Genomic DNA, 25,982 nt, shown 5'->3' on the forward strand with positions numbered 1-25,982 from the left:
CAAATTATAAACCTTCTAGGTAGTACAACCCTATTTCAGCACCCATGGGGTTGGTCATCAAGAAAAAACATTACATTATCTGCTGAGACCTTAATCCATGTGCATTGTAAATTTCATCATTCTAGAAAGTTTGAAAAACAATAATTAGGTTTTAAGGACTGTAAAACGTTTTACAACAAAACGCTTTTATTTTTATTTTTACGATATGAGACGAATGTGTATCATTCATCTCTAAAGGACTATGGGAAGTTCAAAAACACAAATATAGTTCTTTTAGGGCTTCAGTAATGTTTAAATCCCTATCCGTCATTCATCTTAATAAAAGTCCTTTGTTTGAACATTATTTTAACGAAAGGGCCCATTCCTGTCCCCCTTCCTTTTTATTTCCGCCATCTTGTTTTGGTCTGCCGTGACGATTACCATTGGCTAGCGCCCTCTGGTCAGTCGTAGGTGGTCAGTAGATGAATGAAGACGTATTGTGACCTGTATTCCGTAGTTCAGTTATAATGATTAGTGTTTTGTATAGTTTTTTTATTAAGTGCATGGTTATAGAGTTAGTGAAGTTGACAAACAACATGGTGGTTGTGATTCCTGACCTAGGCGTGCCACAACGCTTTGGTATGATTTGTTTATTTTAACCTAGTTTGTAATTATGTATTAGGTTAGTTCTTTACCTGAAGAAGAGATCAGATTGCAGATCTCGAAACGTAGTGTTACTGATTTCTTGTTTCACTGAACGATGGCAAATGTCCGGAAAAAATCCTGTTTCCTTAATAAAAGTATTTGTTTGAATGTATAAGATTACATTTTGTTCAATTTCATCATTCTAGGACATATAGAAAACCAAAGCCACAAATCCATTTAATTCTTTATGGATGTTTGATCTTTATGAAAATGTTTTAGTTTTCATATTAAGTCATGAGACATACGTGTGGAATTTTCAACTTTTTTTGATGTCGGTATGTAGGTGAATTATTGATCGGTAAGTGAGTGAGAGCTTTGCCTTTTATTCACAGACTTTATTTTTTTTTATCTTAATGACATATTACACAAGCGCAGGTCATGTACAGGTTAGCGACAACCTTTAACACTAAGGGAGCTCCACCCACTCCAACAGTCATCCTCAACGGTAGACTGGACCTAGACATATCGATCCACCCTTCCATCCCAATATCTTGACATGTGGTTAGTAATGGTCCGCCCCTGGACATCAGTAGAGTTACCTAAATATGAGTAACACATCAGTATTTACTGTTGAAGTTTCAGTATTGAACACTCCTAAGGTGAGCCTTTAAGTTGATCAATCATCGTCGTTCGTATGAAATTAGAAAGCAGAATTAAACTATTTTTTATATGAAACAAATATTTAATGGGTTAAAACAACTTTTTTGGTTATCATGTATATATGCGCTGAAGTTGAAAAAACGAGTTCAATTGTACAAACACGCATTAGGTAGCAGTTGGCTGACGTTGTATTTCTTTTAAGTGGGAAAAAATATACACGTATAAGATTTGCACCTGTATAAGGTTGTACCTAGGTTGTGAAATCAGGTTGATTATGAGAATAAACAGATTAATATAGGTTGAAGTCGTTAAAGAGTTTTTACGGGTTAATTATGGATGCAAAATATCTTTGTGGGTTGAATAGTTCGTAACTTTAACAGTTACGGAACCGTGATAGCAAAAAAGTAAAAGGTTTCACTGGAATTTGTCAAGACAACGTGACTGTTCCAACGAATACTGCAACAGTCTGGACTGATTGGTACTTGTGGAGGAACGAAGAGACTACACAACAACACTGTGTACAATAACACAAACACAATAACACTTTGCAATGGGTCCAGAGAGGCTATATTTATTATTTCTGTGTTTTTTACACTCACCCAATTCTGGTAATCCTGGAGATTGTATTTCTATTCAGCTTTTGAAAATATGTAACAATATATTATTTATCAGTAATTTTATTTTAAAGAGTATTAAATGCTTTAATATTTAAAAAGCCATAATTTTTTCTTGTTTAATGCTCATATTAAAATTTAATTTTTATCTCAATGAAACTAAATTGTTTTGCAGTGTACCATTACTGATGTAGTTTTTAATATTGAACCAAAACAAAACAAAATTAATATCGTATGTAATAAACATATTTTAATGCTCCCTGTTTTACAAACAAAAACATTAAATTTTCAACCACTGTTTATTAATTGGTACGTATTTTAGATTAGTCACGTTGAAATCAAACAAATCCAATATACGCGTCTCGACTCGTGAATGACGCGAACTCGTCGCAATGTTTATTTATTTATTTATCTACGGTAACACCATTAGTACATGTAAAAAAAAAAAATAATATATTCTTATATTCAACAATGAGCCAATAAAAATGATCCACATTATAAATTAATAACAATGCCAAAGTAAAACTGCTACAACATAACAATAACATATAAAATAGGACTATATAGAAAATAACAATAATAGCATAGCAACAATAATAAATAGTAACAGTAATTATACGATCAAATATACATCCATCTGCACTTAAACATATACTTACGTAGGAATAATTTATAACAATGAAAAGGAAAAAAAAAGAATCAAATGTATACATGTAGAAAAGAGTAGAGGAAAAAATAGAAAGAAAGAAATATATACACATATTACAATGAGCCAGGTGTCAATGTCTACATCAAAAGAAAATGTTTTTTCAGGTGCATAACACTATCACTGCAAAAGTCATGCCGGGAGGAGACGAGGTTTCCAAGTCTGTGAAGTCTCGGGATAGTGCTGTGATGTACATAACTGGTTGAGTAGACACGACGGCAGAAAGTGTGAAGGGACCTGGTCTGATGAGGCACTCGGAAGTCGATCCGCCTGAGCAGTTCTGGACAATTCACGTCTCCGTTAATTAGTTTATGGAGAAAAACCACATCTAAAAGTTGTCTACGCTTCACAAGAGAGTTCAAACCCAAGGAAATCCCCAAATCCTCCAATGGCACAGTTCTGCATTCAAATCCACATCTGACTCTAACCACCCGCAAGAAAGCGATCCTGGACACTTTGGAGCTGCTGGATATGACCAACCTGATAGGGCGACCAGACAACGCTGCCATATTCAAGCACTGACCTCACCAGAGCAGTAAAAGATAAACTTCATAGCTGCAACACTCAGTCCGCTTACTTGAAGTTCTGATCAGAAATCCCAGATTACGAGAGGCTTTAGTGGTGATGGCATCAATGTGGGATTCAGGGCCAAGACTGTGGGATATTATGATTCCAAGATCTCTAATAGATAGTTTTACGAATGAGAGCAGAGTTATTGAGTATGTAATCAAACAGTATAGGAGCGGAGGGAGGAACGGTGAAAGGTTGATGACTGCGCATTTAGCAATGTTCAACTTAAGGGACTGTTCTGCACACACCAATCATCCAATCCAAGAAAGGAAACGTTGAAGTTTTAAGCAATCCTGCAGGGTTGAAACGGATGTGAATATTTTTATGTCATCAGCAAACAATAAACATTCAACATCGATACAGTCAATGATGTCATTGATAAATAAAAGTGAATAAAAAAAGACCCAAGTGGGAACCCTGTGGTACGCCAGAGGTAGCAAAGAAAAGGTCGGGAGGTGGCACCAGAAAATTTTACCAGTCATGGACCGATTTGATTAGATATGAACGGAACCACTGAAGAAGGCTGCCCAAAACACCATAAGCCTCCATCTTAGCCAAGAGATGTGCATGACTGACCGTGTCAAAAGCCTTCGAGAAGTCAATATAAACACTGTCGACTTGACTGTGGTTTTGAAAAGAGGATAAAATGTAGTCCTGATATAGAACGAGATTGGTGACTGTAGACCTACCAGGTGTGAAGCCGTGCTGCTCATGAATAAGAGTACTCCTGAAGGCAAAACTAATGCGATCAAGTACGAAAGACTCAAAAATCTTGCCCAGGGCAGGCTGAATAACAATGGGCCGATAGTTACGAACATTAGTCAGGTAGATGATTTGTGGATAGGAACCACGTAACTGGACTTCAGGCTATCAGGAAAGATTCCCTGCTCCAGAAGTTTATTGAAAAGCACAGTAAGTTGAGGTGCAAGTAGGGCACTACAATGCTTCAAAACCATCGGTGGTATCTCATCAGGACCGGTTCCCTTGAAAGGGTCAAGAGAAGCAAGTTTACGCGCAACGTCACCCTGAGAGAACACAAGAAGAAATATTAATCTCCGAAAGATAATGGTATTGAGGAATGGGACCTGGAGACGAGTTATAACGGACGGAAGAAAAATGCTCGGCGAAAAGGTTACAGATGCCTTCTGGCGACGACGCCGAGCTGTTTATCCAGGGTAGTAGGTGTCCGCAGTTCCGTTGAATCTCCGAAGTCCAACGATTAACTGTCAAAAAAGCTCTAAAAAAGACGGGAAACACTAAATCCATAAAGTTAATCTGAATGTACTGATTAACCTTTTAGATCATAATAACTCTTTAGTTACTCACTGAGAGCTGCTAACGTAAGAATAAATTTTGTCATTAGGGCTGGAAGTAGATTTGATCCTTTTGTGACAAATTTTCTTTCCAATTACTAAGCTCTTCAAACTCCGGTGAGAACCAGCAAGGGAATCTTGATCTACCGGTTTTTTTAAAAGGTGTATTCCTTACTACGATTCCATGAATGGTATTGACAAAAGTTGTTGAAAGACTCAATGACATCCGGAAAATGGAAGGAAACAGGACCCAATGCATGGTAAAGTTCATTGGAGATCTTCTCAATGTTGCAGCGTCGAAAGTCTCGAATTGAACCCATATGTTTAGACGATATCTTGACTATCGGGATTTCACAGGATAAAGCAGGATGGGCAGATTCCTGTGGTAATATAGAATCAAGAGCGGGAGATACAATTAGTGAATGGTTGGAACTAAAGAGCAAGTCCAGAATAACTCCACGCCCATTTTTGATAGTGTTAACCTGTGACAGCTGAAAAGCGAGTTGCCGTGTCAATAAGGCACTTCGAACTCCCACCAACAGCAACAAGATCAGGAGCAGTCCAATTCACATCCGGTAAGTTAAAGTCACCGCCGAAGAGTATAGAATGGGGATTAGAACAAACTGACATCACTTCATCAACAGCATCACAGAATTTACTATAGACTACGGAGTTTTGCTGGGGAGGGATATAAGTTCCTCCAATCAATACAGGATTAAGGGACCCAACACGAAGAAAAAACAGATTCAATGTCTACAACAGGAGGTAATAATAACATTCACATGCAAGTGTTCCTTGGTAGCAATGAGGACACCACCACCACTAGATTTGAGACTCGTATGAAGTGAACGGTCGCTGCGATAAAACATTGTAATTAGTAAGCCCCAATTCCAGATCACTAATGTCTGAGAACAAGTTGGTTTCAGTTAGGATAAGTATGTCATATTTACAGGAAGTAACAGCCTTGCGAAGTACATTAAGTTTCGTTCGAAGTCCGTTAACATTTTGGTAATAGCCCAAAAGACTGCTACTCCCAACGCTCAGTTTTTTTTTGTTATATTTCTTAACTATCTTGGGGATACCATTTACATATTTAATGGTGAGATCAGTCTCACCCTTATCAGTTCTCTCCTTAAGCAAAGATCTCAGTTCAGAGAGATTCGTTCTTTCAGCAGCAGTACGGTCGCGTGAAAAAAACTCACTTTACTCAGTAGTGGGTCAAGATTGTTCAGAATACTTTTATCAAAGTTCTTAGAAAAAGCAAGGACCCACATTAGGCTCGGTAAAAAATGACTTTGAGAGGCTAGATTTCCCCACGGCAGGTTTACCGATTCGGATAGATTTGAAAAGTCGCATCATGGTAAGATGTGCAGAAAGCTGCCAACTAACAAGGAAAACAAGACGATTATCATGTTCAATTCGGGAAGCAGCTCGACTACCATTATTCTCAGGAAGATCATAAAGTATAATGTTGAGAGAGCGTCGATTCCTGTCAGAGATTTCCTCAATTATTGTCTCAATGCTGGATGTGCTAGGTTGGCCGTGATGTAGGGCTTTTACCTCTTCTTCGAGCAAAATCGATACGCTTTTCAGCCTCGACAATACGAGGTTCAAAATTAGCCAATTTTTCATTTACTGCAAACCAATTCACTCCTAATAGACGCGACATCCGAAGGCATGTTGGCCAAAACTATCAAGTTTGGAGAGCATTTGGGCCATTTGAGTTGAGATGGTATCAAGCGAAGTGGACAGTCTGTTGAAGAGGGTGGCAGTTAGGAGCAAAGCAATCAGCCCGTCCACAAGACCATTTTTTATTGGTGATCAGCAGCTAATTTACGATATTCGGAAACGATAAGTTCATACATGCAGAATGAAACCACCTGTTCCGCATCTGGAACGGATTGGCCCTCCTCTACACAACCCCCACCAGTCAAGCCCACCCCAGTCCAGGGGCTAAACTCTCATATCTGACCCTAAGTGGGTTATGAGGACTGAGGGAAAGCTGAAATACATCAGGCCTCAAACAAATAGCCAAAGGCTGTCTTGCAGGACAAATCTAAAAGGTCCATAAAAGAACTCACCACTATTTTCGGTTTCTCTCTAAATACTAAACTTAGTACAACCACTCCAATTCAAAAACTTAGCAATAAACTTTAAAAATCTCACGAAATTCTAAAAACTTTTACTTTTAAACCTTTTTTTATTGGTTAAGATTGTAAGTAAACATTCACCATTATTATTTTTCGCATATTAAATCATATTTATTTGCATTATTTATTGCTCTGTTATTGTTTCCAGAAGTTGTTTTGGTTATAGATAGACCTTACTGAGAAACTAACTAGTCCAAGCTAGTCTGTATCATTACGAGGGTAGGCATCCAAAGACTTCTCCTTTCACATAATACTAAGTAAATGTTAATTTTGAGCAGTTTGACATTGTTTAATATAACCAAGGTCAAAGTTTCATAACTTGAATTCTAAGGTCGGGCATGGACTCATTGTCAAGGAACTGTCGTGCCCAGTCTATTTCCACAACAATGACAATGACGCGACAGTGCAAAGGCTGCGATGACGTCACCAGGACTTGTTATAGCCACTGCGGCCCGGTGATGACGTTTAGCTTTATTTTCCTTCAGTTACATTTACAAATTGTCTCAACTCGAGTTGGGAGTAAGCTACATATGAGTTACTACATTGTTGATGTGAATTTCGCATCCCATCTGTAACGACGAAAAGTAAATAAACTTGCAATCATCAATAGCTTATATAACTCTTTCCCCTTTGCACTTTCCTATTATATCCTATTTATTGCCATCTAAACTCTTTCTGAATAGGTGTTAATCACGTGTTGAAGACTACTTCTTTAACTTATTATTTAGTCTACTTACACCATATTTCCCGTTCTGCACTTACCTGAAAGCAAAACAATTACAGATTAGTAGATTCCATATATATTTACAAAAACAACACAATTATTTATTAGAGTATCCGCTGAAGACATTATTGGCTTTCCTACTATAGGCGAGTCACGAGAAGACCCCTGGCCCCATACACACCGGAAAATTCAAGGCGCTATGCAACTCTCTGGAGGTTCTAACTATAGTCGTGTGCACTAATGTAGCAGACGTAATTGTTGACATAAGTGCCTACAAAATAAAGTGATACCGTCTACTGGGCAAGGGGTCGTCTTGTGACTCGGTTGCAGTACCCATGTTAGTGTAACACGTACACAATATCAATTTGTACAAAGACTTGTAGTTTGTACATAGCAATTATACATTACTAGATGTGACATGGACCAAGTGCATCAAGTTATATTGTACTTAGAAATTCCACAGGGCCTCTTTCCACATGAAATCAAACTTGAATTTCAACCCATGACTTTATTTCAAGTAACTAACTATGAGGAGATTTAATACGTTAAGAGTATAAAGTCAGTCACTTTTGTATAGTTGTCATTGTACGATATTTATAAAATCGTATAAAAAACAAGTTGCGTGGCATAAACGTTTTTAATATAGTCATGAATATTTGGGTATTTTAAGTTTGAAGGGTATTTTGAACTATAATATGTAACAAACCAATTCACAATAAACAATAATGTATCTTATTTGTGGTTTAACATACAAGAATCTGTTAAAAAGGGAGAGTACTATAAGAGTCTAATTAATGATTTTGCTGTTTTACTAAAACCTTTAATATTGTATAATAATGGTACTTTATTGAAACGAGAAGTAATATTTTACCAGGTAAATTAATAAAATAAACCCTAAACTGTAAGTAAAGTAAAGAAGTGTTGCTATTTGTAAAAACTTAAACGCAACTAACGAAATAAATAAGTTAACACTGTTTAATACACATACAAACACTAATTTAATCTATAAGAACTGTGTGTGGGAGAATTATCAACCAAAGGTGTTTACTGATTACGTAAGGATAAATCACCGAACAGTAGAAGAATTATTACTTCTGAACTAGCATTTAAATGGAGTTTAAGTAAGGAAACACAACATTTCTTGATAAAAAGAAGTACTTGTACTACGCGAATTTGGCACCCGTTGCCGCAGCTCTTATACAAATTGGTCGCCCTTCGCCCTTGACTCACAAGAATGATGCAACGAGGTTCTTGAAAATCTCCAAAATCAAAGGAAAAAATAATATTAATAACCCGTAGGTCTAATAATATCATAAAACACATGTACGTTGTCAATCAATCAAATAATGTACATTCAGAATGATAAAATTGATTTTTCACTGTTTAAACTTTTAACTGACAATGTTTGGTTTGAAACGAAAACAGGTTTGGGACTTCACACTACAAGAACCAACTAAAGCTAAAGAATATCAAAATGATCTATAATTAATAAATTTATGTTTTACAAGGATAGAGCACTTCGTTCGAGGATTATAATCTTGTTCTTTAGGTTTAAAAATACTTAATACATAGGGTTAATCAAGCAAAATTCAATATATTGTGGTGAACATTCCAAAGTAAACTGGAAACAGAAAATTTTTTTGTAAAAAAAGGTAAAGTATGTTTCTGTCATCTATCCTTCTATCTAGTTATTAATGTAATTTGTTTTACATATCAAGAATATCACATTTTGTTACAATCTGCTACCTAATAATACAATATATAGTTATATGTTCATGGATTGTTTATATAAATATAAATTCATGTTTTATGCATTTAAAATTTTAATTACCATACATACCGTTATGATTATTACTTTAGCATTTCTTAAATGGTTCTTAGAGATAACTTTGGAAAGTAATGTTTAAAGTTATACCAAATACAAAAAATATCCTAAATCAATGCCATTAATAATTTCCTATCATATAAGAGGTGTTTCTGTTCATCAAATTATGTATGTCGTTAAAAATAAATTTATCAATGTAAAATATATAAGGGAGTTTTAACACCGAGCCACCTTCACACTACTGCGAGTCGAAAGCTAACACCAATTACTGTTTTAACGATACCGTCTCGTCAACCTCAGAAGTTTTCATCTTCATCTATTCCTTGAATAAGCTTTTGTTAATCACGTCGAGTGAATGTCTTGCTGGACAGTTTTTAAATCTTATTTTATATGAAAGAGGTATGAATATGTTATTAAATGAATCATGAGTGTAACCTGCAGCTATCATTTACTATTTACATTCTTAAATATCTTAGCTCTAATGTTTATAAGTTATAATATGAAATTATAACTTTTCCTATATAAACGCCTTTATTATGAACAGTATGCAACCAACATACTTACTGATAAATTTGTATTTGTCAAAATAGATAAATGATGCGATAAAAAATATTTAATTTAAATAAAAATATATAATTGGAAATAAAGTTGAAATAGGTCTTATTAAGGTAACGAATATTCCACCTTAAGTTAAGTTAAGAGAACTCCTTATATACAAATGGTGTTCCTTATATATATATATATATATATATATATATATATATATATATATATATATACATATATATATATATATTTGAAGTCTATTATTTAGTTCATGTTCAAGATATCGTGCGGACAAACGAGTGATAAACTTCCAAAACTCAACCAGTGGGGTACACAGATCACGTAACGTGACGTAGGTGGTACAAAGCGTCTTGTGTAACTGACAGAACACAGGTAGTGTTTGTTAAGTTGGCGCGGCGGGTGCGTCATGAGGAGTAGGCGTTAGAATGGGAAGCCAGTCGGAGTGCCGAGTGTGGTTACTACTGGTGTGACGTCACTTGGAGTTGATCGAATTACGCGTTAACGAGCTGCCTCAGCCTGAGTATTGTTGTTACCTCCCAGGGTCTAGCTTTCACCTCTCAATCAAGATCAAACTTTTCTGGTTAAACTTTCTCAGCCTACCTAGTTATGAATGTGTATAAGACTCGCAGGAAACCTCTTCAGACAACTTTACAGACAGTATCTACCCCCGAAAAACTTTTCTTTCATCCAGTTTTATCACGATCAGTTGCGTGCAAGAATGTTATTATTTGCTTCTTACTCAAGATTTATTGTGTTACTTGCGAGTACTGGTTTTATCAATATTATCTTTGTTGATTAAACTGTATTTAGAATTTATCCCGTTATGATGGCCCGATTTGATTGTGTAACTTATATCTACTCAATATTATTTTCTTATATAAAGGTTGAGGCTAACCTCCTGTTCAGCCCTGATCCTGTTCCTGATTATTGTTTCTCTATGTCCCCTAATTTTACCCAATGAAACTCAATGTCTTCGTTTGAAGTTTGTTTTTGATAAACTCTCTGAGTGAGAGATCGGATTGTCTCAAAATGTAGTTTTACTAATTTCGTGTATCACTAAACGGTAGAAAATATCTGGAAATCTTGCTTACTTGTCATTAAAATTACTTTTCCAAAACAGCCTAATTTTATAGACGAGGTGATGTTTTAACAATGTTAAATATAAACATGGGTTGGTCCTGTATCATTTTAAAGGTTTCATTACTTTTTCTAAAAATAAGTTAATTATATTTGTGCCAATTTCTTTTCACATTAAGTGTTGCATTATTCTAACTACGTGCGCAACTTTACTATAGCATATTAGAACAATAAAATACTTAATTAAAAGCTCTTTAAAATCATGTATTACACAACCAATGTTTACATTTAAACATTTCAAACAATCGTCCTTAACCCTCAAATGTGGGACATGTCAGAACATTTTTTAAATTTTTAAACAGTTATATTGTGATAAAGTCACTCTCATTTAAAGATATAGAGAAAATAAAAGCAGTACAATTGTTTGGAATGATCTCTGTATACCATGCACGTGTAGTCTGCCATCCCCAGTATACAGTAGTTGATTGTACGAGTAGTACATCAATGATATGTTCTTAGTAATTGGTAATAGACTAGGCATATTATTAGTCATAATTCTTCGCTTTTAATAATTAATTCTAGGTCATATTTTATTTAACTACTACATTTCATATGAAAACTTGATCAATTTCACTAGGCAAACTAGTGGTAAAAAATCACATATGTTAAAATTTGCTTAAATGCTTTCGATGATTGACGACATTAAATGTTCTTTGCCTTTATGTATTACTTTTCTAAGTGAACATTTAAAACGAGTGTAGGTATACGGTTGTTTAAAGTCTGTTTCAAAATAAACCCTCATAATTTTGTTAATACACTTTGCTTTTAAATATTACGTCTATTAATCTCTACGTTTTATGTCATGAACCATACAAAATAGATCGGGCAATAATCTATCACCTTATCACTGGTTAATTTCATTTTATATATATATATATATATATATATATATATATATATATATATATATATATATATATTTATATACTTCACTGTTTTACAAATACCTTATCCAATAATTTCCCTTCCGATACAATAAAAACGTCTAATAACTAGAATTTACGAAATAGAGAGCTCAGTTGTTTTAAATGTTAACATTACATAGAGTTAATGAAAATATTCATGTTCGTTATTTCTAAAACAACAGCGAAAGAAAATCAACGAAGATACTTTATATTAATCTTTATTTTAAGAGGAAAATAACTTTTTATTTCTTTTAAATATGGTAAGTGGTTTGTTTTTAATGCTTTTCGTATTATTTTAGAGAAAATTTCCTTCACAAAACTGCAACCTGCTATCAACAACCGCGCACTGTTACAAGTGGCAAATATCGCTTAATAATTTATAAATTTTCGTTAAAAATGCATTGTTAGGCATTTTATAAAAGAATTTAAAAATAATAATTTTTTTTTAATGTTACTAAAAATAACCACTTTTGTTATTTATGTACATAGATTTTAAATAACTACCATTATGGTTTCAGAAAGTTGACTATTTTCCTTTGGGTTTCCTTAATTGCTGCGCTGTAGAAGAATTTCAAAATTTTACGTCGAATGGTCTGTGAATAAAAAACTAAGACGTGAAAAAGACCAAATGGGACCTTGTACGAGTAACTGAAATTTTGTGGGATTTAAGTGTAATATAAAGATTTGTTTTTTGTCCAGAAACAGTATGTTAGTATATTGGTTGAGGATTTAAAACACACTGTACAATAACAGGAACAACAACAACCACACCAGGAGGAATGGTGATGGACTAAACGATCAGTGAATACAGGAAGCGCAAGTTAAGGCTCGAGCCTGAGGATAATACTGCAGTAACATCCCTCATAGATTTATCTTGCTCGAAGGAATAACAATGGAGTGATGGCTCCCAGGTATTAGTAAACATTTAGTGATAAATTAATATCAGTATGTCGGGTAAGTAACAACGCAACGATGTAAATGTTACAGTTACCTCAAAGTAGTTAACTCAAAATTATGTTCACGGATTATAGAATGAAATATTTATTTTCATTGTATAAATGCTATACAAAAACAAAGCTGCCTGAAAACTAGCGTCAAACGCTTAAAACATTAAGTGATAGTAGTGATTTACTAACATGCTACTTATACCTTGTTGTTGTTGTTGCTGTCTGTTTTTTAACTGCTGATATAGTTTGAGGTTAATTTAGTGTTTGACTGAATACCTATGCTACCCACCTGACAAGCCCGTATCGACGAAGAAGCGACCCCTGGCACAACGCATGGTAGAGTGTCCGAGTGTTGAGTGGCCGTGTGACGTTGAGACTTGTCTTTGATAGCTAACACGTGTTCGTCAACATGCCAGAACATGCAGCTGCGCAAACAGCGCTCCTGTTCACTCCTCTGTGTATTGATGGGTGATGAGGCACTCCACCTGGACCCGTAGTCGAACAAGCGCATGCAGATTCCAAGCGCAAGTTCAGTCGCACTAGTGTAACTGGTTGATACTCTGCTTGATCTGCCACTTTTTGGTATCACTAATGTTGATTTAAGAGTGGAAAAAGTGCGTCAATACATAATGGACCACTAATAGTTCAGGAATCTAGTGCTAATTACATAGTATAAGCGCATTGCCTAGAAATAGCCACTAAAAGAAATTGGTCATCATCCACGATAATTTAAGTGAAGATCGAAAAAAGAGGTCACAAATTCAGCATATGTTATCAGATTAATTAAATACCGACTAATAATTTAGGAAATCATAGAGATTTTTTACAGTCTTTATACCTAGTTGCTTGACGTAAACAAAGCTACTTGTTATGTGGCTAGTCGGCTTTGGGTGTACCAAGCTAAGAAAAATATGATTAGGGAGAAAGTTTTGTTTTATATTCTTAACCGTTTCAACTCAATTTTGATCTCCTTCAAAAATAGTGCGCATGAGATTCGTTTCTTTGTCAAGACATGTTTCTCTATAAATTTGTAGTAAACCATGGTAGCATGCTTATTCAAATCAAATTGGTTGTCGGATCCATGAGTAAAACGTATTTGTTGTTAAATTTTAAACCTAAACTAGCTTTAACAAAACTACATCAATGCTATCACAGCAAGTGGATTATGAAGTAAACAAACCGATAGTTAGTTCTATGTACTCGATTTAAAGCGTCATCGTTTACTCTAGGTCAGATATCTCGCAGTTCTAATCCTGTCTGCGACTATAGACTTTTAATTATCATTCACTTCCTTGTACTCCCTGTTATTTTAGATTCGATCACTGTACAGGTCTCTGGCTCATGGAGATAAGATAAGACTGAAACGGAAACTAATTGCTAATTTATAATTTAAAAAATGAAGATCATTGATAGTTGTTGGGGAAACTAGGAGTAGTTTTTGACACTTTCCAGTTTCTAACTGGTCAAGGTATATTCCGAGCTTGTTAAAGATGAGCAATTTATGAAACTTAAAGTGCCTTTGTTCGGATGAAGATGGTGACTCCTGTTAGAACTTCTTCTGTTGCAAATATGATAGAAGAGAGCTCGATGACTGGTCAGCTCTCTCTGGAATCTGATCTCTGACTAGTTAAGAATCCAGGAAGGAAGCTGGAAATCAAGAAAGTGGGAGAAGTAATTAAAGATCCTGTGTTGCCTAATCCAAGGAAAATAATTTCAGTACAAAATTTAAGAGGATTTAGCAGGTACTCTTTAAAATTATGCAAAAAAGAGTCTTGAAAGAGAAATAATCCTTTAATGTCGGGAATTGAAGTGAATGAGTAGGTAAAATTTATGCCCTGTTTACTGTGTGCAACTAAAACTATATCTCAAATGAATTTTAAATCATAAGATTTTAATTCGCTTAAAACAAATCTATTAAAGAGAGAGAAAGAGAGAGAGAGAGAGAGAGAGAAAGAGAGAAAGAGAGAAAGAGAAAGAGAGAAAGAGAGAGAAAGAGAGAGAGAGAGAGAGAGAGAGAGAGAGAGAGAGAGAGAGAGAGAGAGAGATACACGACTGGCCAATATTAAAAAGGTATTAATTTATTTCAACCACCTGGGATACTCCTACTTGAAGTATTATGAATATTAACTGAATATTTATATAAAATTCGTAATTTCTATTAAGATTTACAAGGAATGGCTTTAATGGACATTTTAAATACAAATTTATTTATTTACATTTATCGTCTCTAGAGTTTCTTCCTTGACTTAGACATTATGTCTGCCAAGAAACACCGACAAAACGATATCGTATGTCATTTCTGTAACGTTTGCTCGTATAACAAAATATCCAAGCTTTATTTTATTTTTACCTCTGAATTTATCACAGTTATTCACATTTTAAATAAGGGGGCAAATAGTGTTTTTTTTTACAAAATGCTTATGAGTGTGCAATATTTGTACCATATAAAAGCTGTTAAAATAAGTGATTGTCTTTTTTATGCGCAGAGGTTTCATTTCGCGAGATCTAAAACGTTATTTTCTTAATAATCATTTAAAAGTCATAGTTATAATTTCAGCTGATATCTGGTTGATGTTTGTTATATTTATGTAATAATAATATTTAAGTATATGAGAAAGTGGCAATCAGAATGGTAAAAACTTTACACTTATACAAAAATATGATAAACAAAATCTACCTTTACCAATGTGCTCGATAAATCCATATATTATATGTGCTCTAGTTATATTAATGTATACTTTATGTAAGTATAAGCAACAATAACCTTTCAAAATTTGAATTGTAAATCGTTATTATGTGCTGTGATAGGTACGAACGTAATCGAATTTAAACACTTGATAGAGTTAATTAAAATCACTGATTACATCAAAGCTTTTGATGTACATTGTAGTGTTAGTTTTGCGTTATAACACTCTCTCATAACAATAACTAAACACTGAAATACTACACAGACTCGTGTTAGTGTAAAATATAAACGTTGTATACAGAGGATTCCATGAAAAAAGTATATTATTTCATTAAATATGTGATCGACATTGTGAAAAGAAGAGACAACAACAATAAAAGATAATTGAATGGCTTTTGTAGGTTTTAACACATCGGTTAATTGATTTTATCTAGTGGCTAGACTGGTCACGGAACTGCTCCAGGGTTAATGCGGATTTCGATGTAGGTCGAGTCATGGGTTTCACAGACGTTTCATTTTATACTGCCACAGAAAATATGCCATGAAAAAAAATGTAATGACTGTCTATTCTTCTGTAACCTGCACAGTTGAAATTATACCTTGAATAATTAGAGGATTTGTTCAAGAATTTAATAAGAGTGTGTATGTTTTTAATTTACAAAACATACTATATACGAGTTACATGCCAATTTCAAAACAGATATTCAAGCTGAAAGTATATCCTGCTCAATCTTTTAATGGTAAAACTACAGTGGACCCTTTATTTTTACGACATCCAGCAGAAGTAGACAGTTATTACACTCTCCATCTCCTTCTTTCGCCAGAAGTAATGATTAACAGGCAGACATTTCTAGTTTGATTTAACGTTTATTTTAACCTTTTCTTGCGATACCGCTTTTTAAACATTTGAGGTTTAAGACATCCTTTCTTGTACCGCATCCAATAAACGAACACAACAAAATCTTGTACAGACTAAAGATAAAACTTTTACAATAAGTGCGTTTTGCATGTAATCTATATACATTCCAAATTCATCTTGGTTTTGTTAATAATTGTAATAATTAATAATGCAAAAATGTGGGTTTTCATCGAGTAACTTACTTTTTTTATTTATATAATGTAATGTTCTTTTCCCAGTATAAGGTTTGTTGGTGATATCAATAAATACAAGGGTTCTATATATTATCATTAACACAAAATTTTGAAATTGTAAAAAAAATTCTGGTATATTTTCAACAAGATTTTATTATGAATTCATTTGGAATACAAAAATAAAATAAGAAATCTTATCAAGTCCTAAGTCTTAAATTTTAGGACGATAAAAGCAACATCTTTTTTTTAAAAAAGGGCGAATGTATTAAATTATAAGTAAATTTAGTTACACAACGGCGTTTTTTTTTTCTTTATTTTCCATTGGATAGGGCATGCCGTCCGGAAATTGTAACTACTCCATATTCCCCTAACATTCTGAAACCAAGGAAATATTGTCATACACGTAGGACATTATGTTAAGTTGGCGAGAATCCATTTTCCTTTCATAATTAGCGAGCCAACCTTTCTAATCGTTTGCTCAAACTATAGAAATACACACAAGTCAAAAAGCTAGAACTCTCTCGGGTGGAAAGAGTCATCATCGGCTATGACGCTGGTTATGCACGTGCATGAGACGCCTGCAAATATCCTGTAGCGGCATCCATCCATCACATGTGTGAGAGTAGGTTGAATGAGAAAGAATCTGTATTGGACGACCAATGCCATGTATGTATATAAATGCTTTAAACATCTTTCCCGTTTATGTTCCTAGCGATGTAAAAAAATTAACTCATCATTGTAGCTCTAAGTACACATGCGTACATCTGTTCTAAAACTAATCAAAATCAAACCCTTAAAAATTTGCTCATTATTGGCCTCCGCTTTATTCATTAGGTATATGCTCAAAGGAAATATTGTAAGATGACCAGTTTCAATGCTTTCAGGTTCATAAAATTGAACAGGTCTAATTATTTGAAAATAATTTTAAGTTATACTTTTTAATTTGCAACAAAACTTGTACTGTTGAAAGAAACCTGGTTAAATTCTACCAAAGCCATTGGCTGAAGTATTTAAGGTAAGTGTCGTACATTAAAATATATGGTAAATAATTGAAATACTCTACTGAAATAATTATAAGTTATATAATATACATGTTTGGCTGAACATTAGCCAAGGCTATCACTCGAGGCACGAGGAAACCTTTGTTTGTCTATTCGTTCGCACGATATCATGAGAACCAACAGACCTGCACTTCAGGTAATCAAACCTTTTGGTCAAAAAAGTGTAGTCAATCGGTGAATATGAACTACACAACAAATAGAGCAAGAAGACTATTAATTATTAAGCCAATTATGCACTCACTGCGCTAGAACAATTTAATTTCTGTCTGTCTGTTTGCTCGAATAATAACTCGAGAATGATCTGACCTATAGTTGAAATATTAAAATAAAGCTTCAATTCTGCACATACAAAATCAAGTTCTATAGTGGTGCATGTCACTTCATGGAATCTAGTTGAACGTTACAGAACATTTCATTACTGTATTACTGTAACCATGATTGCAGAATAAACAAACTGAGAACACTTGTGTGACATTTTAACATGTGACATATTAACACATGTAGCCTATCAGAATCAAATGAGTAATGAACTTAAAATTGTGTATGCAACCTCAGCGAAGCTTGCTGCAACGTGTTGTAAGGCGTACTCCTAACTTGTTCTAAACATGCGAGTTACGTAAAAACGTATAGCGTTTTTTTGTTTACATTTGTATTTTAATGCTACTAGTTACAGACTACAATTCAAGTGGCATTGATGTAGTTTGTCACGAAATCTACGTTTAAGTCGCCATGTTATCTGTTACTATACGCAGTTTAAATATATTCCAAGATATTATTTTGTTTATTGGAATACATAACTGTCTTTCTGAAATCCTTCCGCGGTACTTTAGACCTACAATTGCGTGTCTAGTAGTCCGTAAAGGTTGCCATCGATCTCTGTAATAAGATAACCGCTGTCGTCAGTAGCTTCTGAGTAGTAAGCCTTCAAATATTTTTCAGAATCCCTAAACAACGCATATGTTGTCCCTATATTTATCAAAAACTTTACTCGTCATTCGGCGCTACTGCCTAGTTTTGTCATTCCTAGTTAAAAAGTATAAAAATTATTAAAAACTATTAGAATACCACAACTAGTAATTGTGTGAACTGTAAATGATACTGCAATGATTAGATTATACACGACTCCCAGATATTGTATAAGGATAAGAAAATGGTATTTAAATGTCGACAGTAGGCTACTTCTGTAGTTACACTGGTGTGGGCACACAATTCTGTATTAATAGTAAAAATATGCATGTGTTTACATACCACTCTTTACTTCACAAAAGTATTATTTAAATTTTAGTAGAAAAACAGTGACAGTACACTTATTTTACAGTCGCACATATTTATAAAATAAGTTTTTACTATAGTTATTAATTTTTTTATAATTTAAGAAAGAATTAAAAGAAGCATAATTAAAACTAGTTTGCATGTATAATTTATTCTTATATTGATAATTATAAATGGAATAAACCTTGAAAATATTAAGCCATAAATTGTCGAACATAATGAAAAAGAATACCAATATACAAACAATACTGGATTTGTGTCAGTAGAATTTGCGACTTTAGTTTGCATTTTGTGTTTAACAGAAATTTATAACATTCATATTTTGAATAAAGAAACAGAACATTTGAAAAAATATTATATTTTTTAATGCTGATCTTAGAATTACTTTACTACGTTATTTTGTAAACATACAACTTACTTTCCTGATAAATACAACAAAAAATTTTGAATTTTTTAGTCTCTGTTAATTTGATAATGTTCTTGTAATGAACACTTAACTAATATACTGGTAATTAAAAGATGCATTCTTTAAAACAAGGATCGTACTGACTCTGTTATTTTAATTACAATTTCAATTAAAACTTTAATTGCTACAAACCAGACAAATAGCTTTTAGAAACAGTAAAATGTCTATGTTTGTTAAAAATTATACTCGTTTTTCAGCACCCTTAACTTAGCTCAGGGCTTTAAATGTTTCCGTTATCACATCAAACATTTTTACCGATTCGCACTAGAAATCTATATTTCAGGAATATCAAAGAGAAACGATTACAACACAGGAAGTGTGAACTTGCCAAGGCAAGACATTGACTGCAACAATGATTCGCTCCCGATGGCCAAAGGGATTTATTAATAGTGTCATAAATAGTGTTCTTGGCAGATACATACCAGTGTAAACTCAGCTGCAGAGCTATTTCCGTACACGTACAAGACTTAAACTGCTTTCTGTTGATCTTTGACGTTCATCCGTCACTTGCTGTAAAGCGTGGTTTAGGTTGTATACAGGGCCAGAACTCTCAGATTGGTCTTGAGTATTTGAAAGTATTCTCTTCATTACGTATAGTAACCGTCAAAATGGGTATTTTCGTAAACTCTTACCTAGAAAACAGTGTGCCCCTGAGATCAATGATGGATTTATGATAAATCAGATTTTCACAACAATACCCTCAACAAAATAAACAAAGAAATGGCCAGTTTCTAATGGGCACATCTTCGGTATCCTATCCGTAAAAAAGACAAATAATCATCATTTAGATTAGTAACTAAGGTAGTGATAAATTCTTATCTACGTAGTTCTTTTCATATTGTTGTATCAGAACACAGATCACACACATTATATACAGATACATCATAGAAGTGGTCTGGACGAGAGTAGTAAATCCTCGTTTACTCCATTATTCATCATCCGCTTATAAAAATAAGACATTCTTATTTTTGTCTTTTTAAAAGCTGTCATTTACGTTTATTGACAATATAAAAAAATTAAAATATCCATAAGGCTGCCAATTGGAAACAACAATAATTTTTATTTCAGCGGAAAGTTTATTCCTAATCAGACGAAGATCATATACAATTGCAGAGATGTCGTAACTTGTTATTTTCAGAGTTAATTAAAAATAAAGGCAGACAAACATGCGCTAAAATAAGTGTAATGGCGTATATTGTTAGAAGAACATTTTTATTTTCATCTATTTACCATTTCTCAAAATATATCCCCTCCTTTTTTGAACACTCTATATACATTTGGTTACATCTCGAATCTACTTAAATATTCCTATGCCTATTTGCATACTTTATTTATAACATAACTATTAACGGTTTTGATTATTTTCTTAAAATACTTATGAGTTAGTAAGCTAACGAATTAGAAAGGCAAAATGAATAATTTGGTAGAGAGGTTTTAAGACAATAAGTAGCACAAGAATTCGTTTAAAACCCTGTCCACAAAACGCGTTCGTCATTGTTGCCTAGCAACGCAGAACATGTTTAGTTAAGTGATCACTACCCTTCTAGCCCCACAAACTTGAATTTCTCCCCGATTTTTCTTTTTTTCTATCAAAACTTTACTTCTTAATTCTTACATAATTTTTGTTGCAATTAATTTTCTTTATTATCATTATCAATGCTTGTATTTTGTTATGGCTTGCCTCAGATTTTTAGGTCACTCAAAGAGCAAAAGTGCCATATTGTATATTATAGTCCCATATAAACTGAATTTTTTGTAGTGATGGGATGATGTTTAAATTATATATATTTACACTGTAATTTCTACTTGTTTCAATGCATTATATATTGGTTTTGCTCTCAGTCTCATTTTCAAAAATATCTAATAATTATTAATTTACTTACATATTGTTTATAATCTTTAAGCGTTTAACGCATATGTTTGCTTTATATTGCAGATTACAGTTGTTAATGTAATGTAATATGTAATAAGCAAGCATTAACCCAGCTACCTTAGGCTGAAATCAACATGAAAATTCAGGCTTCCAATATGTTTTAATTTTGAAAGTGGCCAGCTGAGCAATATTGGCTGTGCAAAGCTCAAATAGATTGAACATATTTTTCGCTGGTTTTAAAATTGCTACTGCTGAAAATTCCGACAGACCAATGAAAGTACACAAACATTCGCTTAGTACGCTGAGATAATTTGAATACACTTTTGAGAAGCCTCAAATATTTATAAGAGGAAAAGTACCTAGTTAAAAAACTAGGTAAACTTTGGAGCTTTGCCATTGGCATATATAGTTTTACTTCACTCAAAAGCAGTGCAATAAGCATCCGTTCACTGAATGTTCTAAAAATACATTGCATTTATCATCTTCAGTGCAGGAGTGGTTTTATATTTTCTCTCAATATTTATAAGGTTCTGAATATTCAGTTAAAATGTGCAATATATCTTTTCATGAGTTAGAAAATAATAATGAAATAACTTTTTGTTACTATAATAGCTAAAACGGACTAAATAAATTGCATAAAGACCGTTATAATAATAATAATAATAATACAGCTTTTATCTCATGCGTTTTTCCAAGTCTAAATTCTCCTTTATAAGGCAACTTATGTTGGTTTACTAACTAACATAACTATATATTTCCAATTACATAAAACATTAAAATACGGAAGCAGATTTTTATATTTACTCGTATTATTGTTTAAGGAATAAAACCTCTTTTATTTAATTTTTTTAACGCTTTTTAACTATTTTTATCAGAGCGCCAGTAAAAGATTGAATCTTTGGGGTGCAAAATAGAAATAAATTATTAGCAAGGTATCTTGTGTACTGAGCTCACTCACGTCACTTCTGGGAGTTATTTTACACTTAAAAAACGTGGTATTTGTGTCAAAAGTAAATAAGCTAATATATTTGAAACCTTAATCACAAATACTGCATGTTATCATAAAAGGCTGGCTGCAAAGAGTACAAGCTTTAGTTGTGATTTCCTAAAACAAGTGAGGCCGTAAAAGACCTATGTGTATACAATTCTTTAAATGTTGTTAATGTACTTAATTTTAGAATAAAAATTCCAATAATAATAAAAATGTATTTGTGTGAGGCTCTTTTTTTTACTTTCTTTCTGTTTGGCCAACGTATCACAGTTGTCACAATTTTTACAAAATACACCGTTACTGTTTTGATTTAATGAAATATTAAATTAATTTATATATATATATATATATATATATATATATATATATATATATATATATAACTCTTAAATAACTAAACTCTCTTATAGGTGTCTTATCTTTTTTGTCTATAAAACGTTTTAAATAGGAATAGATACAAAGTAAATCAAAGGTATAAACGTGTATTCATAGACATTTGGATTATAAAAATGGTTAAAATCTGTACAAATCTCTGGAAAAAGTACTTGGATTTCAGAAAGCAGCTAAAGTCGAAGCATTCATTTAGATACGACAAACCGTCAAATTCTCGGAATAAGACTACAGCATTCAACAAATCTTTACTGCTAAGCTTATGTGATTTGCGGGACTTAAGTCATGAAGATATCAGAGAAATAACAGTTGTGCCTGCTGGAGTATCAGTTCTTAGATGGAATACTTTCTGAGAAAAAGTTGGCAATTGTCAGATTTTCCATTTTTTTCCATTTACTTCTACCATCTGTCAGATAACAGTACAATCTAAAAGATCAATATAAAACTGAAAAGTACTTATAAATAATAACAAATAAATAAAATCTGAGATAAGTGTTATTTCCTTTTGAAAATAAAGATAATGATTTATTTCGAGTTTCATCTGAAGTTAAAAGCAATAAATAAAGAGAATAAGTAGCATTTAAGTCACAATGAAGCGATTTTTATTACAAATACTATTGGTAATAGAAATAAAAAAAATTTGAACAAATTATAATATGGCAATAAAGTTAAATTTGTCTGTGTTACTTTGACAGTTAGGATAGTAGGATAACAAGATCTTCACACAAAGGGGAGTTTGAAAATTACTACCATTTTGGATTGTTTAAAAAATCATATAAAATTCTTAATAAAGGAAGTAAATAGTGTCAATTATTATACATAAATTATAATTATTTCTTTTAACTTAGTTTGGAATAAAGTCACTGATAAATTCTTTCTGAATCTATAAGATTTCTAGTGTATTCTGATAAGGTGGTCAAATGATAAAGTTCTTCACCAAGGAGTTACGGCTTTCATAATACGCTTAAAATGGAGACGTCACGCTCTATGTATCTTGCAGCATAATAAAATGTTGAATGTTAAGTTAAAAACGTATTTAATGAGAAATAAAAAGTTTTAAGTCGTTGTTTAAATCTTTATGTTTTACCACTGTTGAAATGAGAAGAAGGATGAAGCAGGAAAAAGTAGTGGAAACTCACAAGAATATCTGTAGCTCGCAGCCTTGAGACTCTTTTTGTTTTTGAAGTACAATACAATAACAATTGAAGGGATTGCTTTTGTGGAAAATATTGAACAGGAAAGTATTATATTTGTTTTTTATCAACTTCCATAATGGTGGCTTGAAAATAAACAAAGAAAGTAACTATAATGTTTTAAGTTAAGTTACATAATTATGGGGTTTATATCTTTTTAGATAGAATTATGAATAGAATAATAATATAGATAAGTATTCGATTCATGGATAAAAAACGAGCATTGTGAAATTTATGTCAACGTATGATAGAGAAATTATTTTAGTGACATATATTATATTTATTTATAAATTAAAGATATAATATATATATATATATATATATATATATAAAATGTCGCAAAATAATTAAATTTTTAAAATGTTGAATATATTAAAATAAAAAAAATTGAAGGAACTTTAATGTATTTAATATTGAGATTATTTAAGCTTCTTAATTTTTAATTTTTAAAAGTTGTAAATAAGGTGTCAACGAAAAGTTTTTATACCTCATAACAATTTTTTGGGATATTTTGGTCATCCCTTTAGGTATTTCATGCTCCCATTTATCGAAAATCCACTCATTTAAACTTGTTTCGCACTCTCAAATCCATTTCAAGCTCCACTGTCAAAACGTCAACAATTGACTAAGCGTATTACGCTGTCAAACGTAAAGGTGACGCAATTTCAACTGAAACTCTAACAAGATAACACTTATTGTGATATTGGAAGTTCAACAATCATCAAAGCAACCTTGTAACAGATCGATTACGTTTGCCTTTGGTTTGAGTTATTCCGCTTTAAACATTTCAAGAGGTCGTCATTTTTAAAATATTTATCAGTTCTGAAAACTTTGTTTATATTTTTGTAAATTGTAGTTTTGCACTTCTTTTATAGTATATATTACATTGGATAAATTATTCAGTAGTTCTGAATGTATCAGTGAATAACTAAAAACTACATTTTTTACATACCTGGTACATTACGAAAAATGTAAAAATAAATGTAAAAATGTAAATGTAAAAAAATGTAAAAATAAAAAAATATTTACACTTGTTACAATCCTACACAAGGAATAAATAAATATATCGAGGGATCCCTGTGTAATACATTTTATATAACAAACGATAGCTTAAAAATTTTTACGTTGCTCTTATGGATAACCATATTTTCAATGAAAGAATCACAGAATAACGGAAAGTGATAACGAACACGTGACAGAATAACACGAATAATAACTAACGGTTTAACCATTAGAAGGTTCGCCTTGCCACGTGTCGCGTAACAGGCTTTGCTCAGGTTAAATGCAATATTTCAAGCCTATAGCTCATTTAATTCTAGAGATATCCTGAGGCCAAACAGACATCATACAGAGAAGAAATGTTTATACTCCCCCGACAATCAAATTAGAAATTGTGTCATCCTACTCAGAGAATGACTGAGACGACGCTCATCCAAGTTCCATGGTTGCACATGAACCATCTGAGAGCTCATTCTTGTCTGTGTAAAAACTAAGTTTCATGCTAAATGTTAACCCTGCTTATTATCTTCATTGAAATATCTTGCCACATGAAAAAATCACGTTATCTTTTATTGAGTTAAATTTTATAGCAGTGTTTAGATAATAAAAGTTCCGGTGAGGTAAGGAGAGTAAAACAACTCAGTATCACTACGAGACATAAATTATGCTTCATGTAAATTTCTATGTCTATTGATCAGTTCGCTTTCGAGATATCGTGTGGACAGACAGAAAGACATACAGAAGTGAATTTTCCCTCCACGACTGATAGGCTTTGCTAACGCTCAGCCAAACACATGTACACTTGTATAGACTGTAAATGTTCCATGTAACTTCTACATACATAGACAAGTTAAGTTCTTGGTGGTGTATGCCCATCCATGAGATTTGGCAGGGTGTCATTCAAAGCTTATCACTCAGTAGGCAGGGGTAGTTTCTCTTATTAGCTGGAGGATGTAAAAGTTTCTTCTCTTGATAATTGCCTAATTGTCTGCCTCTCCGCAGGACATCTCAAAAATTAAATAAACCTTAGACTAAAAATGTTGTTTGCAACGTCAGCGAAACCTGTGTTATCGTTGATGTTGGAGATTTATGTCATTGAATCATAAATTCTCCTCGATGTGGTATTCTTCTTGGAATGCAGTTAAAAAAAATAAATTAAATATCTTTTGATATACAAGTATGCTTCAAGTATATATTTTTACACTTTTATTTAGTCA

At 32.9% G+C, this 25,982-nt stretch overlaps 1 protein-coding gene across 12 annotated transcripts in view; it reads right to left on the reverse strand.

Moving 5' to 3' along the window:
• LOC124362807 (potassium voltage-gated channel subfamily H member 6) overlaps window positions 1-25,982 on the reverse strand; it is a 608,699-nt gene that overhangs the window by 483,637 nt on the left and 99,080 nt on the right. The window contains exon 1 of one of the 12 annotated variants that reach the window (XM_046817625.1): window positions 13,032-13,100. The exons of the other annotated variants lie outside the window; for them this stretch is intronic. Coding sequence (XP_046673581.1) covers window positions 13,032-13,077 — 46 coding nt within the window. The 5' untranslated portion in view covers window positions 13,078-13,100. Of the gene's footprint in view, window positions 1-13,031; window positions 13,101-25,982 lie in introns of those variants that run through there. 12 annotated transcript variants of the gene reach the window in all.

This window comes from Homalodisca vitripennis, chromosome 5 (assembly GCF_021130785.1).
Source record: "Homalodisca vitripennis isolate AUS2020 chromosome 5, UT_GWSS_2.1, whole genome shotgun sequence".
Taxonomy (NCBI): Eukaryota; Metazoa; Arthropoda; class Insecta; order Hemiptera; family Cicadellidae; genus Homalodisca; species Homalodisca vitripennis.